This window comes from Berghia stephanieae, chromosome 3, assembly GCF_034508935.2.
Source record: "Berghia stephanieae isolate SIO BIC M18660-M18661 chromosome 3, UCSD_Bste_1.3, whole genome shotgun sequence".
Taxonomy (NCBI): domain Eukaryota; kingdom Metazoa; phylum Mollusca; class Gastropoda; order Nudibranchia; family Aeolidiidae; genus Berghia; species Berghia stephanieae.
Window position 1 is genome coordinate 41,387,994 of NC_088362.1, and position 18,980 is coordinate 41,406,973.

The 18,980-nt window shown below is 35.4% G+C and overlaps 2 protein-coding genes across 3 annotated transcripts in view; both read right to left on the reverse strand.

Annotated features, from left to right (window-relative positions):
- Nucleotides 1-1,981, reverse strand: part of LOC144969545 (sulfotransferase 4A1-like) — a 5,819-nt gene extending 3,838 nt beyond the window's left edge. The window contains exons 1-2 of the mRNA XM_078908683.1: nt 1,462-1,981; nt 1-156 (exon numbers count right to left, since the gene is read on the reverse strand). The exon at nt 1-156 is cut by the window's left edge and continues 53 nt beyond it. Coding sequence (XP_078764809.1) covers nt 1-156; nt 1,462-1,792 — 487 coding nt within the window. The 5' untranslated portion in view covers nt 1,793-1,981. The remainder of the gene's footprint in view (nt 157-1,461) is intronic.
- Nucleotides 1,982-2,692: 711 nt separating this feature from the next.
- Nucleotides 2,693-17,392, reverse strand: LOC144969548 (sulfotransferase 4A1-like). 2 transcript variants are annotated; one of them, XM_078908685.1, is made up of 6 exons: nt 16,954-17,392; nt 15,165-15,373; nt 13,596-13,728; nt 12,846-12,940; nt 5,444-5,621; nt 2,693-4,322 (listed from the first exon to the last, which is right to left on the reverse strand). In XM_078908685.1, the coding sequence occupies exons 1-6, from the start codon at nt 17,282-17,284 to the stop codon at nt 4,195-4,197; spliced, it is 1,074 nt and encodes a 357-aa protein (XP_078764811.1). In that variant the 5' UTR covers nt 17,285-17,392; the 3' UTR covers nt 2,693-4,194. The 2 variants fall into 2 exon arrangements, with proteins under 2 accessions (XP_078764811.1, XP_078764812.1); XM_078908686.1 differs by lacking the exon at nt 2,693-4,322 and having other exon boundaries at nt 5,450-5,621; nt 12,782-12,940.
- Nucleotides 17,393-18,980: the final 1,588 nt, after the last annotated feature.

The window sequence follows — 18,980 nt, forward strand, 5'->3', positions numbered from 1 at the left end:
TTTTGATGTATCTTGGAGAAGGCATTTCTTCGATGAATTTTAATCCTGGTATATACCATTCAAGGTGGGGTACTCTGTTCTCAATCGGTGATTGGACACGCTCTAAATCGGCATCATTGCCAATAAGGCTGACAACCTCTTGGAGCCAAGTTGTTCCTTGATTTAAAAGAATGAATGACGTTACTTCTCTCAGCTCTCAGTTGACTGATTATTTCTCACTAAATACTCTCAGTTAGATTATAAACGTTTAATCCTACTCAGAGGTGTACGTGTGTTTATAAAATTAAATTGGGAGGACAAAACCGGTGAGTAATTTACTTAAACACATGGCACCAATAGAAAGATACAAATGCACAGCTATATCCGAGACTAAAATGATAATAATGAGACTAGAAACAGAGTAACTCCTCCTCATACGTGAATTTTAATTGTCAAGTCGGTAAACATAGCATTTGAATATTGATGGTAGGCAGGTAAATATGTCTTTACCCGCCTTATCAATCGTGCCCAATTCATAAATCTCTCACGGTTTATTGTCTGTTACAGAGAAATAATATAACTGATGTTAGAAAACTGCGAAAACATGAGCGAAATTTAAGTTATATTATTGCAAATAAACATTATGAGCGAGAAGATGTTTACTATTTACCGACTTGACACGGCCTGACATAGATAATATGCATCATCTGATTAAAAACCCTTTTGCCACTTCCAAAGTTTCCTGTCGCTGTACATTTGTCTCTGGTAAAATTGTTTCTTCCCTGTTCTAACATTCTTACAATAGCCGTCACTGCCGACTCTTAGGAACTCATTTACATCGGAGTCTAGTACCGCCGAATATTAGGAACTCATTTACAACAAAGTCCATTGTTAAGGATGAGGGTGAAATGTTTTATCCATGAACATCACACAACTACAAGACTTTGCTATCAATGTTACTCGTTCAGTCATGAAAGACTAATAATGAATAGTTTACCAATTGAATCATGACGTGGCACAACTGTTTTGAAGTTTGTTGTAATTGTATTGTTTAGAGTCAATGACAATATCGGTTTGAGAGAGTATATCACATGATTAAGTTTAGAAAAATCGGGTAAATAATATCACATTCGATATCAATATCTTTTTAGGGAAATTGACTAAGATAATTATTTTCATTTCCGTTTAGCATTTGGTAGGGATTTCGACTCACGATTAATGGAAATGTTACTTACTACTTAGTACTTACTTGATCACTGACGTAGCGATACTTAGTGATGATTTCAAGCACATGTTCTTATAATCCTCTTCGCTGGATTCCAGTTGTTATTTGGTCCATTCTTATGCAAGAAGACGAAGGACTGTGTCAATAACTACTGTGTAGTAAACTTCGTACTTATTAAAAATTACTCTCTTTATTCACCAATACCACAAAAGGATAAAAATCATGTATTATTTATCATCTTTATCATATTTGCGTACCTGATTTAGGAAATCCAATAACCCACACGTCGTCCTCTCTTACCCGGAAGGACAAGATGTCATCTAAATTATTAGCAACAAATCCTGGAAGTACGTAACCACGGTAACGATAATGAACATTTCTCCACCCATATCGACGACGTATCACAGGTTCGATCCCCTTTCTCCTGTACACCCTCTTCCAATATTCCACTGCACCAAATACTGTTAGAACACAAACACCAAGAAATCCTGTCACATACTTCAGTATCTTGCGTTCATTTGTTTCGGTTGTATTAGATCTGGTTTTGATACTTTTTGATTTACACAATAGTTTCTGTTCCGGTGACATAATACTTTTGTTTCTTTTCTAAATATAAAACGCGATTCTGTCATTAGTGGTGTTAGTTTCATAGAAGACGAAATGAACTGTTTTCTATGAATGAATGAATTTCTGAGTACGCTGACAAATCTCATTTTTATGTGAAAATATCAACACAATTCTCAAGTAACCAAGGTAATGGTAACAGCTAAAGTGTCAACAATTTTAGTGAATGTACCAGTCACTGGTGCCGTATGATACATAGAATTGTCGTGCTTTGTCAAGGCAATTTTATTATGATTTTGGCCAAACCAAAACAACAAACATTTACTTAAAAATTGATTGATTAAAATTACCGTAATATTTCTAATAAATCTCAAACGTGAGACTTCAATAAAGTATCATTTTGGAGCTTTTCTGGTCAGTTAATTGTTGTTTTAATACATCATATAGGACGCATAATTTGTGCGGTCAAAATTTTGAAAAGCATATTGTGTCAGAGTACTCATCTCGATTCGATGATAACGGCAAATTACAGGTTTAAGATATAGATAATAAAAAAAACCCTGCTGACTGTAATAATCTATTCCATTATTATAAATTTTACAGCCATAGAGAAATTAGTGCACATCAAATGTGCCGTTGCCACTGAATGAAACCGTGGCTTTGTAAAATTTGTCAGCCTTTCATTAAAATGATGATGATAATAATAATAATAATAATAATAATAATAATAATAATAATAATAATAATAATAATAATAATAATAATAATAATAATAATAATAATAATAATAATAATAATAACAAAATAAAATGGAATTGCAAAGTCAGGTATTTATTACTAACACATGTGTTACTCCTTTATTCTCAACAAATAAATATTTCAATATCAAATATAACCATAATATAACCATAGATGAGACTCGATCTGATATTAGTTTTCCTGGTCGAATGTCAAGTGACGGTAAAGTTGGAATGAACTTGATAAAAAAAACGATTTGTTTTATAATAATCAGTATTAAAAGGCATTTTATGTTTTTAGGTTATTATCAAAGCCTGGTAGAATATTTCAAATGAATAAAGCTCTAATGTGCGATATGCAGGATTCTTGAATTGTTTACATCCGAATTTCAAATGAATTCTCAATCGCGATAGTCCTTGTGAGTCAACCTTGGTGCCGAGTTCCAAATTTAAGCACATGAGTTCAAAAATCCTTTTATTTCACCCCCCCCCCCTTCCAATACTCACCTATATTTTTAATGAATGATTACATTTTTCTCCTTGGTTCTTTGCTATACTTTGGCCTAAAGTGAGGCTTAGGGATCGTATCTAAAAATAATTATAATTCTATTGGGATATTGATATATATTCTGTAAAAAAAAAAGGTTAGGGGGCCAAATTGTTTCCGTGCAGCCATTATCAAAAATTTTGCCAACAAACATAGAATTACTGGCATTTCTTAAAATTATAAAACTATTTTTACATACCGTTTGTTTATTGATAACCAATGTGATTTCTGTTTTAGATTTGTTGACCTTAATATTTCAATGTCGCAGAGTATTTGAGAGTGTTGATATGTGCTGCTTCGCCTGGTCTGCTGTATCAAATATATCAACATCGTCTGCCTAGATCAGTTCGCGGGTAAGGATTTGAGGAAACGGGAGTTTTTTCTTAATTATTTTAGTGCTGTTTTCAGATAATATACGGTAATAATAATTGGGCTCAGACTGTCTCCTTGGGAAATTCCCAGCGATGTTGATAGTGAAACTGTTTCCGCACAAGATGTAAACGGATGTGTTGTGTTTGCCAGCAGAGCACTGATCTTATTAGTCGGATATGATTTTTTTTTCGAGAAATGAGTTTAGTGCCTACAACAGCTTTGTTCTGCAGATAGTATCAAAGGTATAGTACATGTCAATGCCTAATATAGTGAACTCTTCATTTGTATTTTTCAGTTCTGGCTTTCAAAAAAAAAAAAAACAACAAAAAACACGAGCCTATAAAATACCACTGGTACTCTTAGCTTTTCTGAATCTGTTTTGTGTCGGAGACGTATATTCCTCTACCATTGATCTTATTCTGTTGAGTGTTATTACACTGAGCAGTTTTCTATGTGTTGAAAGAAGAACAATTGGTCTTAGAACCGGAGTCGTGATCAAGATGTGTTTTATGTTCGAACATTCCATGAAACATATTAGTAATGGCGACTATGTGTGGTTCAGTTTGACCTTTTAGCTCCCTGCTTTGATGGTGTCAATTTCCGGGACCTTTGATTGTTAGTTCTTTTGGTTTAAGTTAAATATAATATCAATGATGAATTGTAACTGCTTGGTCATATTTGAATAAAATCTCAGTAATATTTATTTGAGCACATACATAACGTTTGATCATAAAATTAACACCTGTGTCACAACTGTATTAGACGTCTAACTATTTGTTGCTTTCTTCTAGGGTGTATTTGAATGAAACACCTGAAGGCTTCAGTTTCCTTGCAACCATTTCATCTAGTTTAGCCTCATTCTCTTTTGACATGTGGTTTTTCCAATCACCAACTTCCCCTGAAAAAAAAAAAACCAAGAATAATTACCGTTTAAGAAAATCTACCCCTGGCAATATTTGGCCTACTTTCCTACTCTTTAATTGCAATGACGTTTGTTTGTTTTTTTTTTCATAATTTTAAGTATTTCAGTATTTGAAAGGATAATGATGGAAAGTTTATCGACTATAGCTCTGCACATTTAAACACACAAGAAAAACTGACAAAAAGGGGAACTCCTCGAATCAACGAAAAGCAACCTTTTCCAGGAGTAAGTTATGCAAGTGTCGAGCACGAGACAATCTTAGGATCCAGATGGACACTCTTGAAAGAACGCGGCTTCTGAAGTATATTCAAGTGGTAACCATAATATTAACAAGAAAATGATGTAATATAGGGAAGTGGTTAACCAGAAATAAAAGTAATTCTTACACAAAGACATTGACATCAAATTCTACCTTTCTCTCTCTCTCACTCACTCTCTCTCTCTCTCTCTCTCTCTCTCTCTCTCTCTCTCTCTCTCTCTCTGGTCTTTTAAAAAACCGATATACAAATATTATATTATAAAGTCATAATATAAAGGTTTCATTTTCAATCGTCTCAAAACGGTATTATATCAAGCGACTTGATGCTCAAATGAAATGCCTTCGTTTGAAAAAGCACTTGAGTACGTTTAGTGGGCATTGTGGTAGAGAAAAACTCGCTTTGTTTATGAATATAAAAATTATATATAAAAGTAGTTTTCGTCATCTAGATAATTAAAATTTTATCACCGTGTTCGGTTCCCCGGGTTAAAAAATTCTATAATATTTATACAGTGCAATATCCACTAAACGTGCTCAATCCGCTTTACAAGGAATCCCGAGTCATCAGGGAAACTTAAAATGTGGGACGAGATACGACGCATGTAGGTAAGCTATATTACAACTATTTTATCCGACCGAGATAGCGCTGCTAACGGCCAGGTAGTCATTGTACACCTGAGTACGGTGAGAGAATATAAGTATAAAGCCTTTTCCAAGGATTTAGCTATGCGCCGCTCAGAGCGAGATTCGAACCCAGGAACTTCCGATCCAAAGGCCAGTGTCATACCACTAGACCACATTGTGCACTTTTTCTACACGAACAGACATTCCTACAAACCTTTTCTTAGGTAACGGCCATCCTTGCCCGCCAATCCATAGTTCCTGTACCATTCCTTGTTCACAAAGTTGTTCCTCATCGACTCAATGTTGCAGTGAGAGGCAATCTTTTCAACATCCTTATCACTCAACTCCTTGTCGAGAAATGCTGCAATTGTCCTTACGATACCAGGAAGGTCCTAAAAAGTTCGGTATAACATGATATTCACACATATTTACATGACTGACTTTATAGCGGGGGCCCCGATAGCTCATTTGGTAGAGCACTCGCTGCACATTCAAAGAGCCTGAGATCGTTCCCGGCTGAAGTCGAGAGATTTTTCCTGCCCCCCCCCCCCTCCCCGCCCGCCCCCTGTCCATCCAGCCGTGAATGGGTAGCTGAGTCTGTTAGATTAGGCGGAAAGTACAATTTGATGGACTGGCGTCCTATCCAAAGAATCGCAAGCAATTGCCCTATAGTAACCGGGATATACCCATGGGTCAAATGGCTCTGAAGGACTTTATTTTACTTTATAGCACTAAGGTCAACGGAGTTATTCCTCTTTTCTGTAACATTAATCTACAATAGAAATTGCTTACTAGCCTTTGGATAGGAGAAAGAAAGTCAATCATAAAATGCTTTTAGTCGAGTCTAAATGTGATGAATGAACAAAAATATAGAGTTGGTTAGACGTCCGTAACTAATGCAAAGAAAGACAAATATTCTCGTTGGAAACGACAAAGTATAAAAACTGTGTCTTGTCTGAAAATAATTATAAAAATGTCCAAATGATGCAATGGTTTACCACCACCACACCGGTAGGTACATGTATACAGGTCTGACACCAAAACCCACTTTTGGGCCGAGTTAAACATTGTTGTAATGGACAATATTTTGCGTCATTTTTAGGTATTTCCATTACAACAATCAGTCCATAATGAATTGGGTTATCAGACCTGCAGATAGGTGCACGTCGGGATACAGTCAAACTACGTATTGGTCAGATTCAGCGTGTGTTACGCAACTGGATGCGTGGGTTGACGGAGGCAGGAAGCAATAACAAACCCACATGGTTGCCATTACCTCCACCATCATTCTCGCTCACGGTTTGTGGAAAGCACTTCATTACAGGCACGTAATAGTGAATCTAGTTTTTGTTTTGAACATTTCTATTATTATTCTTTGTAAATTGACCCATATTAAAAGAAACATACAAACAAAAAAGGCATGACCAGTCACTAACAATGCCGTGTAGTGTGTAGACAGTAACACAGTAGGGTGAACATGACTGACACTGACATTGGGGTCGGAATGTCGGAACCCATGAGTCGTTCGCAACTCTGCCTCACGTATTCATTTAATCAGTCAATTTAATTTTTATTAAGCTTGCGTAAAACATACAAACAAAAAAGACATGACCAGTCACTAACAATGCAGTGTAGTGTGTAGACAGTAACACGGTACGGTGAACATGAATGACACTGGGATCGGAATGTCGGAACCCAGTAGTCGTTCGCAACTCAGCCTCGCGTACTCATTTAATCAGTCAATTTAATTTTCATTTAGCTTGCCTATTCTTCAAGTTTATGTTATATTCACCTTTTCTATTTAAAAAGGGTAATCCAAACAGACCATAAACGATTTTATAATAAGCCGACTTCAACTTCCATCACACACGAACTTATTTTGGGTGTTTTTTTTTTAACCAAACCGTTTGACTCAAATTAAAGCTTCGGCATTGGATAAGGAGCGAGGTCCCTGTTGCCATCTTGCTTAGTTTATACAGAGACTGGGTTGCCACCTTGGCTGTTCTTGATAAATAGTAAAATAGTACAACCTTGTGCAATATGAGAGAGAGAGAGAGAGAGAAATTTTGAACAAAAAACGAATCTCTCTCTCATCCTCTCTCTCTCTCTCTCTCTCTCTCTCTCTCTCTCTCTCTCTCTCTATTCCTATTTCATCTGTCACACTGTTTGACAATCTTCATCACCTGGCTCACTTGTACTTGTAATATCGGGTGTGAGGTAAAATTTTGAACAATTATTATTATTTATAAAATGCAGAATCTTTTCAAATAAACGGATAAAATAGAGATTAATTCTAATCGAACAGTGGAACACAAAGGCAGAATTTGCGAACAATCTAACACATAAGTGTCGTGGTCTTATTTATAAAGTGCAGAAACTTTGCAAATAAACGGATAAGATAGAGATTAATTCTAATCGAACAGTGGAACACAAAGGCAGAATTTGCGAACAATCTAACACATAAGTGTCGTGGTCTTATTTATAAAATGCAGAAACTTTGCAAATAAACGGATAAAATAGAGATTGATTCGATTCGAAAAGTGGAACACATAAGCAGAATTTGCGAATGCCCGGTCCAGTCATAAGCGTTATGGTCTTATTTATAAAGTGCAGAAACTTTGCAAATAAACGGATAGACTAGATGTTATTTCGATTCGAAAAGTGGAACACAATAGGAAAAATTTGCGAATACCCAGTCCAGACATAAGCGTTATGGTCTTATTTATAAAGTGCAGAAACTTTGCAAATAAACGGATAAAATAGAGATTAATTCGATTCGAAAAGTGGAACACATAAGCAGAATTTGCGAATGCCCGGTCCAGACATAAGCGTTATGGTCTTATTTATAAAGTGCAGAAACTTTGCAAATAAACAGATAGACTAGATGTTATTTCGATTCGAAAAGTGGAACACAATAGGAAAATTTGCGAATACCCAGTCCAGACATAAGCGTTATGGTCTTATTTATAAAGTGCAGAAACTTTGCAAATAAACGGATAAAATAGAGATTAATTCGATTCGAAAAGTGGAACACATAAGCAGAATTTGCGAATGCCCGGTCCAGACATAAGCGTTATGGTCTTATTTATAAAGTGCAGAAACTTTGCAAATAAACGGATAGACTAGATGTTATTTCGATTCGAAAAGTGGAACACAATAGGAAAATTTGCGAATACCCAGTCCAGACATAAGCGTTATGGTCTTATTTATAAAGTGCAGAAACTTTGCAAATAAACGGATAAGATAGAGATTAATTCGATTCGAAAGTGGAATGCAAATGCAGAAGTTGTGAATACCCGGTCCAGGCATAAGCGTCATGGTCTTATTTATAAAGTGCAGAAACTTTGCAAATAAACGGATAAAATAGAGATTAATTCGATTCGAAAAGTGGAACACATAAGCAGAATTTGCGAATGCCCGGTCCAGACATAAGCGTTATGGTCTTATTTATAAAGTGCAGAAACTTTGCAAATAAACGGATAGACTAGATGTTATTTCGATTCGAAAAGTGGAACACAATAGGAAAATTTGCGAATACCCAGTCCAGACATAAGCGTTATGGTCTTATTTATAAAGTGCAGAAACTTTGCAAATAAACGGATAAGATAGAGATTAATTCGATTCGAAAGTGGAATGCAAATGCAGAAGTTGTGAATACCCGGTCCAGGCATAAGCGTCATGGTCTTGTTTAAATGAAACAATGCAGTTTTAAAAAATTTATGGTCATTGAGTAATTAAGCTAAATATGCGGAGTTCAAATAGATAACTTGATCTGTGAAATTTTTTATAATTAGCTGTTTTTATTCTCCATCATTTAGATTATGTGATTAAGTTTATAATTGAAATACAAACTTTTTCTCACTTATCAATGTTTTGCAATAAAGGAGAGTGTGAGTGAACCTGTGCAAAGAAAATTATTTGATAGAGTGATATTTATCATGCTTTTCAGTTTGTAGTTGAATTCTAGAATGGATTCTTTATAGTTCTCATTGATTGTATGTCAGTATGTCAGTCTTTAGGACACCGATTACCCTAATGCGGTCACAATTTACAATGTGACGGCCACAAGCCCGTTAAACGCAGAGTGGGGTATTGTTGTTTGCAAGTAATGCTATAGTTTTAATAGGATATCTGTCTCCTATTAAAATACATTCCTGTGTTGGATTTTGGATTAAATTCATGTCTTCTTCGGATTATGGGATATTTAATTTTCATGGATTGTGATTGTGATTTTCAAGACTTTTAATGTAAGTAAATGCCCAAATAGATATTTTTATTCATTTATTCTTTATTTTTATTTTTTTAGTTTTGTTTTGTTTTGTTTTGAAGCATTTATTATAAGAAATAATGTACATATGCACTTATACACCAAAGATTGCTTTCAACTGCTTATTATTATTATTATTATTATTATTATTATTATTATTATTATTATTATTATTATTATTATTATTATTATTATTATTATTATTATATAATAATAATAATAATAATAATAATAATAATAATAATAATAATAATAATAATAATAATAATAATAATAATAATAATAATAATAATAATAATAATAATAAGTGCATTGAGTGAAATCCCAATCACGGTTGCCCAAATAAAACTGGCGCTAGAATCCCGACTACCTGTCTAAACGAATGTTGTTTGTACGATACATACTAACTACACGTTCAATATCGGGGGCAGAAAATATGCGTTTGGTTTTATGAAATTAAAACAGTAGTCCCACATTGTTCTTTGATGTTATTTGTGGTTGCATTTGCTTTGAAACTTACACATTATATTGTGTTACATTGTTTACAAAATATTTCTGGTACTCGTATGCATGTGTAGTCAACGGTCAATCGTGTTCTTTATTATTTTATTATTAATTTTGGCTTGGCATCTTACATATGTGAATTTGACAGGTTGTTATGGATGGTAATTACTCGTATAACATTAAGTGATTTTTAAACATTTTTACGGCGTTTTAAATGTCTTTCTTGCATTCATTGCCGAGCACCTCCACTTTTCTGTTACTATTTTAACGATCAGCTGATTTTCTCTTGCCTCCCCTTTAATTTCGCGGACTTTTTCAGAACGAGGCGTGGGAGTGGCTAATTTAATATAGAATTGTTAGCAATGTAACATGCAATAAATGGGGCTTAAAAATTAAAGGTAGTCCATCAGAGCCAATAGGTACTTGGAGGCGGAGTTTATCCCGGTTTCTATAGCTTGAAACGGACAATAGCAATTTCTTGCTACTCTTTGAATAGAACGCTAGTCTATCGCAAAGTACTTTCCGCTAGATCAAACAGACCCAGATACTCAACCACTGCTGGGTAGACATGAGGGTCAGAAATAATCTCGACTGCACCTGAGATCGATCACTGTCCCTTTGCGTGTGAAGCGAGTGCTCTACCAACTGACCTATCGGGTATATGGAAATATTTTATGAAACAATAATACCCAGTTGAGAGAAACTTACATTTGACACACATACGCACACACCAACACACACACACACTCCCCCCCCCCCCCCCCCCCTCTCTCTCTCTCTCTCTCTCTCTCTCTCTCTCTCTCTCTCTCTCTCTCTCTCTCTTACCGTACCCGTGACATTTACAAATCTAAATCATTTCGGGACAAGTACGAAATGAGACTTGTCACCAGAAAACGGTACTAATTTGGTGTGTCTTAGAGTGCTTAAAGTGTAATTTATAATCAATCTAAAATATGAAACTTGTGCAAAGTTTATATGTTTCATTGAGGACAACAGAGGACAATAAAGGTGAGAGAAAATAGATTGAAATGGTTCGGACATGTTAAGATACGAGAGAGGGAGCACGTGGGAATGAAAGTATTGGATATACAATTAGCAGGAAAGAGAAAAAAGGACGCCCAAACACCTTCAACAGTCGTGACGTCACTTCCCTCGTAATGACGCATAGTAACAGCAGCTGGTTCTAAACTATCGGAACAATGGCGGACGACCTTATGAAATACTTCTCCAACGAGTGTAAAAGTGTTTCCAGAGGAGAAAAACATTATAAATCTGATCATGTTTTGACTTTTATAAATTCTGATCACATGACACGTGCTAAAGTTCTAGCCAGCATGGAGAATAAAAAGTACCGATTTTCTTTGTATTGAATCAGCTGCTCGTTGCTGGGTGACACGACATCAGACTATTGAATCCTATTGGATTTGGTAAAGGACGATATGAAAGAAGTGGGCCTGGAGGAAGATGATGCTATAATCCGAGATGCATGGATATGTGGCATTCATTATAGCAACCTGGCAAAATGTGGGATAAGCTGAAAGAAGAAGAAGATTGAGGACAATAGATCTAGTGTTGTGAGCTGAGATTTAATTGTTTTTATTTCCACTTTAATTTTTTTTTATATTGAGCTTTGATTTAGCGCAATATCCCCTAAATGTGCTCAAAGCGCTTAACAAAGGGTCCCTGGTCAACAGCAACATTTAACATGTAGAACGGGACATGCCGCCTGTTAGGCGATCTTACAATTTTTCGGACAACGACACCGCTGTTAACGTCCAGGTACTCATTTTACACCTGAGTACGGTGAGGTAATGTGAGTAAAGAGCCTTTTCCAAAGACTCAATTATGCGCCGAGCTCGAATCCAGGACCTTCCGATCCGAAAGCGAGTGTCATACCACTAGAGCACATAGCCGCACTTTTAAAGAAGCCGCACTTTTAAAGATTTTTAGATATCATAAGCATTACATTTTTTTAAAAACAAAAAACTTTGAGATTTTACATTCCACATTATCCACTAGACGCGCTCAAACCCAACAGCAAAACTTAACATGTAGGACAAGACATGACGCCCGTCGGGCGATATTACACTTTTTTTTTCGACTGAGACACCTTTTTTTAACGGCCATGTACTAATTTTACTCCTGAGTACGGAGAGAATGTAAATAAAGAAACTTCTCCAATGAATCAACTGTGCGCAGCTCAAACCCTTCCGTACCCCGTACCACTAGACCACATAGTGCAATTAGAGTTTAACGGACTTCATCTGACAAATAGTTTGCCCAAATTGGGGAATTAGCTCAATAGTTAAGTACAAAAGAGTGGCTGAAGTTCATAGAACTATATAAAAATATAAAATAATTTTTTTCCCAATTTGAACACATGCGAAGAGAGAACCATTAATCCTCAGATTCTTAAGGTGACAAAAGCAAAAATGTAATTTTTCTGGTCATTTTAATTTAAGGTAACTTTTTGGCATTTGATTCACCACGACTTAATGGACGTGTGTATATATATATATGGAGGTCTGACATCCGAACGCAATTATGGGACAAGCATAACATTGCTATAATGGAAATATTTTGCTTCATTTTTAAAAAGATTTTTATTACAACAAGGATCCCATGATAAATTGAGTTATCAGGCCTGCAAATAAGTAAAAGTCGATTTGAGGCCTTAGGTAGTAAATGTCACATAATAGAAAGAGACAAACTATCTCGAGAACAGCCGAGGAAACGAGGAAACTTTACAAAATACTTCAGCTCTGCAGTCGAGCCACTCACCGCTTATTTTTCTAAATGTTTTTGTATAAAGCTTTCCAAGATCAGAGGAGAACCAAAGTCTCACCGATTTCATGTCCTCATAAGTAATGTATAACACATTGTGGTCATCCCTCCTCTCCCAGCCTTCTTTGACGTGCTTCCACCATGGACTCGAGTACACTGAAATTATAGAAAATTGCACGAAATATAAGCAATGCGTCTATTTATCATAAGAATATCCAATTCAATTTATTTGGATGCTTTATTATATTTTAAAATCGTGTTGTTTGAACTGACTCTCAAGCCGTAGAATAGATTAATAACCAGCTTTAAAAAGATCAATTTGATTTGTTGTTTTTGGGAAAACTTATAAGTACCTGAAGTATGTGTTATTTAAGTTCATCACTATTATCTAAATATTGTCCTTCTGTTCCTTTATAGTCAGAACTATGATTAAACGTTGTCATATTAGAGCTGGGGACCCGATAGCTAAGTAGGTGGAGCACTTGCTGCACAAGCAAAAGGACCAATACCTGACCCCCCCCCCTCCCACCCCTGTCCACCCAGCAGTGATTGCTGAGTCTGTTAGAATTGGTGGAAAGTACTTTGCGATAGACTAGCGTCCTTTCCAATGGATAGCAAATGATTGCTATTGTCCGTTTCACGCTATAAAAACCGGGATAAACTCCGGCTCCATGAGTCCAATGACTCTGAAGGATTTTTTATATTAAAGCTTTAGAAAAACGATCATCCGAGTCATTGTCTAGTTCATCCATATCAAATTTTTATTTTATTTTATTTCAAAGCATTTCAATGTGTGTAATATAAATACTACCTTCGTCATTGGAGAATAGCTGGCAAAAAGCATCGAATGATATAGTGAGGTGGAGTTCTCCAGATAAAAAGTTCTTTGTGTATGAGTAGAATGAAACGACAAGATCTTTGGGGTTTCGTGAGATGTAGATGGTCTGGAATGGAAATATAGATAAATCTTTTAACGACTTTGATATAAACGATATTCTAGCTGTCAAAAGAAAATGTCTTTTGTTAATAAACGAAGGGTAAGAAGAGAGCTAGGTGCACAAATTACCAGGTCTGATAACCGAATGCAATACGATTCAATAGTCTAATGTCACGCCGCCGGGCAACGGCGGCCATATTGGTTCTAAACAAAGAAAATCATTACTTTTTATTCTTTATGCTGGCTAGAACTTATATGTCTTGTGATCAGAATGTGTAAAAGTCAAAACATTATCAAATTTATGTTTTTTCCCCTCTGGATACGCTTTTATGCTCGCCGGAGAAATATTTCATACGGGCGTCCGCCATTATTCCGATAGTTTAGAGCCAGTGTTACTAAGTTACCATGCGTCATTAGGAAGGAAGTGACGTTACGACTGTTGAAGAGTATTATGGGCTTGATTTAACATTGCTGTAATGGACTATATTTTGCGTTGGTTTGAAAGTATTTCCATTACAACAATAGGCCCATAAACCATTTGGATCATCAGACCTGGAAATGAGTACATGTCAGTATAGAGCCATGATGCATTATGACACAAATTTTTAATCGTTACTATTCTTGATTTAAAAAATATTACAAAATATCCAATCATTGGAGAGCATCAAATCACGTGATCAATGACTCGGTTTTGGGAGGACCTGAATATAGGTCGATCCTATTAATTTTTGAGTGATTCGATTACTTTTCCATTTCTCGCACCAGAATGGAAAAGGAATAAACCAACAGGAGGGGAACTAATTGAAGATCCCTGTAAAAGTCTCTCAGGTCTACAGGATCAACCAAGAAAATACTGGGTAGCGGCAAATAGACTACGGTCAAAACATACAAGAACAGCTGCCAACATGCACAAATGGGGGCTCCAAGAATCACCAACATGCCCAAAGTGCAACCAAGCACCACAAGATGCAAACCACCTCGTACTAGATTGCGCAGAGACATAACTTGAAGGGAGATTTGAAACCATCAACAAATGTGATGATGACTTCCGAACCTGGATTGATACCTTGAACATAGAAGTGTAGCCGAACGATACTACTACTAGTGATTCGATAAAACTTAAGATGGCCATTCGAATAGTTCATCCATAGTGCGAGATTAAGGTCACAGGCTACTCACCATAGCTGTGTGCTGAGAACATTTTAGCCTTTTTAGTAAGTGATTAAACAGAAGTGTGAAACACGATTAAGAAAGATCAACATTTATTATACACATTATCACCATCATCATCGTCGCAATCATCATCTTTTTCATCATCATCATCATCATCATCATCATCATCACTATGATCAGCATCATCATCATCACCAACATCACCACGACCATCCTCATTATCATCATCATCACGATTATCACAACCTATCGCAAAAGATACTCACTCACCTTTGGCTTTTTCTTATAATAATCATATGGCAAGATTGAAAAAGGCTGATGTGTTTTGATGTATCTTCGAGAAGGCATTTCTTTGATGAATTTTAATCCTGGTATATACCATTCAAGGTGGGGTACTCTGTTCTCAATCGGTGATTGGACACGCTCTAAATCGGCATCATTGCCAATAAGGCTGACAACCTCTTGGAGCCAAGTTGTTCCTTGATTTAAAAGAATGAATGACGTTACTTCTCTCAGCTCTCAGTTGACTGATTAATTCTCTCAGTCAGATTATAAACATTTAATCATACGCAGAGGTGTGCATGTGTTTATAAAATTACTTTGGAGGACACAACTAATGAGTAATTTGCTTAAACGCATGGTCCCAATTGAAAGATACAAATGCACGACTAAAATGATAAAAATGAGATTAGAAACAGAGGAGCTCCTTCATCATATATTATGGATTTTCATTGTCAAGTCGGTAAACATAGCATTTGAATTTTGATGGTAGGCAGGTAAATATGTCTTTACCCGTGCCCAATTCATAAATCTCTCACGGTTTAATGTCTGTTACAGAGAAATAAAATAACTGATGTTAGAAAGCTGCGAAAACATGAGCGAAATTTAAGTTATATTATTGCAAATAAACATTATGAGCGAGAAGATGTTTACTATTTACCGACTTGACACGGCCTGACATAGATAATATGCATCATCTGATTAAAAACCCTTTTGCCACTTCCAAAGTTTCCTGTCGCTGTACATTTGTCTCTGGTAAAATTGTTTCTTCCCTGTTCTAACATTCTTACAATAGCCGTCACTGCCGACTCTTAGGAACTCATTTACATCGGAGTCTAGTACAGCCGACTCTTAGAACTCATTTACAACGGAGTAGAACCGCCGCCTCTTATGAACTCATTTACATCGGAGTCTGGTACCGCCGAATATTAGGAACTCATTTACAACAAAGTCCATTGTTAAGGATGAGGGTGAAATGTTTTATCCATGGACATCACACAACTACAAGACTTTGCTATCAATGTTACTCGTTCAGTCATGAAAGACTAATAATGAATAGTTTACAAATTGAATCATGACGTGGCACAACTGTTTTAATTTCAGGTTGTATAGGCACATTCGAATGATTACGAGACGTTAAAGAGCGAGGACGGACGATCTTTATTGACAACCAGCATATGTTTAGACTGAAGAATATGATGCCATCACTCTGAAATCAGAAGATCATTTACACAAGGTCCTCCGGAAGAGTGGTTTACACTTCCAAAGAGACAGGAACCAGTTTTTGTCCCACTTTTGTTCCCTATTAACTAAAAATCAAGAACGAAGTTTGTTGTAATTGTATTGTTTAGAGTCAATGACAATATCGGTTTGAGAGAGTATATCACATGATTAAGTTTAGAAAAATCGGGTAAATAATATCATATTCGATATCAATATCTTTTTAGGGAAATTGACTTTAAGAATTAATTTCATTTCCGTTTAGCATTTGGTAGAGATTTCGACTCACGATTAATGGAAATGTTACTTACTACTTAGTACTTACTTGATCACTGACGTAGCGATACTTAGTGATGATTTCAAGCACATGTTCTTATAGATCCTCTTCGCTGGACTCCAGTTGTTATTTGGTCCATTCTTATGCAAGAAGACGAAGGACTGTGTCAATAACTATTGTGTAGTAAACTTCGTATTTATTAAAAATTACTCTCTTTATTTACCAATACCACAAAAGGATAAAAATCATGTATTATTTATCATCTTTATCATATTTGCTTACCTGATTTAGGAAATCCAATAATCCACACGTCGTCCTCTCTTACCTGGAAGGACAAGATGTCATCTAAATTATTAGCAACAAATCCTGGAAGTACGTAACCACGGTAACGATAATGAACATTTCTCCACCCATATCGATGACTTATCACGGGTTCGATCCCCTTTCTCCTGTACACCCTCTTCCAATATTCCACTGCACCAAATACTGTTAGAACACAAACACCAAGAAATCCTGTCACATACTTCAGTATCTTGCGTTCATTTTGTTTCGGTTGTATTAGATCTGGTTTTGATACTTTTGATTTACACAATAGTTTCTGTTCCGGTGACATAATACTTTTGTTTCTTTTCTAAATATAAAACGCGATTCTGTCATTAGTGGTGTTAGTTTCATAGAAGACGAAATGAACTGTTTTCTATGAATGAATGAATTTCTGAGTACGCTGACAAATCTCATTTTTATGTGAAAATATCAACACAATTCTCAAGTAACCAAGATAATGGTAACAGCTAAAGTGTCAATTTTTAGTGGATGTACCAGTCACTGGTGCCGTATGATACATAGAATTGTCGTACTTTGTCAAGGCAATTTTATTATGATTTTGGCCAAACCAAAACAACAAACATTTACTTAAAAATCGATTGATTAAAATTACCGTAATATTTCTAATAAATCTCAAACGTGAGACTTCAATAAAGTATCATTTTGGAGCTTTTCTGGTCAGTTAATTGTTGTTTTAATACATCATATAGGAGGCATAATTTGTGCGGTCAAAATTTTGAAAAACATATTGTGTCAGAGTACTCATCTCGATTCGATGATAACGGCAAATTACAGGTTTACGATATAGATAATAAAAAAACCCTGCTGACTGTAATAATCTATTCCATTATTATAAATTTTACAGCCATAGAGAAATTAGTGCACAACAAATGTGCCGTTGCCACTGAATGAAACCGTGGCTTTGTAAAATTTGTCAGCCTTTCATTAAAATGATGATGATAATAATAATAATAATAATAATAATAATAATAATAATAATAATAATAATAATAATAATAATAATAATAATAATAATAATAATAATGATAATAATAATAATAATAAAATGGAATTGCAAAGTCAGGTATTTATTACTAACACATGTATTACTCCTTTATTCTCAACAAATAAATATTTCAATATCAAATATAACCATAATATAACCATAAATGAGACTCGATCTGATATTAGTTTTCCTGGTCGAATGTCAAGTGACGGTAAAGTTGGAATGAACTTGATAAAAAAAAAACGATTTGTTTTGTAATAATCAGTATTAAAAGGCATTTTATGTTTTTAGGTTATTATCAAAGCCTGGTAGAATATTTCAAATGAATAAAGCTCTAATGTGCGATATGCAGGATTCTTGAATTGTTTACATCCGAATTTCAAATGAATTCTCAATCGCGATAGTCCTTGTGAGTCAACCTTGGTGCCGAGTTCCAAATTTAAGCACATGAGTTCAAAAATCCTTTTATTTCACCCCCCCCCCTCCAATACTCACCTATGTTTTTAATGAATGATTATATTTTTCTCCTTGGTTCTTTGCTATACTTTGGCCTAAAGTGAGGCTTAGGGATCGTATCTAAAAATAATTATAATTCTATTGGGATATTGATATATATTCTGTAAAAAAAAGGTTAGGGGGCCAAATTGTTTCCGTACAGCCATTATCAAAAATTTTGCCAATAAACATAGAATTACTGGCATTTCTTAAAATCATTAAACTATTTTTACATACCGTTTGTTTATTGATAACCAATGTGATTTCTGTTTTAGATTTGTTGACCTTAATATTTCAATGTCGCAGAGTATTTGAGAGTGTTGATATGTGCTGCTTCGCCTGGTCTGCTGTATCAAATATATCAACATCGTCTGCCTAGATCAGTTCGCGGGTAAGGATTTGAGGAAACGGGAGTTTTTTCTTAATTATTTTAGTGCTGTTTTCAAATAATATACGGTAAAAAGAATTGGGCTCAGACTGTCTC

What these genes read in the sequence shown, in the direction of transcription:
- LOC144969548 (XM_078908685.1), bottom strand. Translation starts at nt 17,284, where the DNA reads ATGTCACCGGAACAGAAACTATTGTGTAAATCAAAAGTATCAAAACCA. An exon ending in ATTATAAGAAAAAGCCAAAG is followed by an intron (nt 13,729 to 15,164) that starts GTGAGTGAGTAT and finishes TTTCCATTCCAG; the next exon opens with ACCATCTACATCTCACGAAA. An exon ending in GCTATTCTCCAATGACGAAG is followed by an intron (nt 12,941 to 13,595) that starts GTAGTATTTATA and finishes CTATAATTTCAG; the next exon opens with TGTACTCGAGTCCATGGTGG.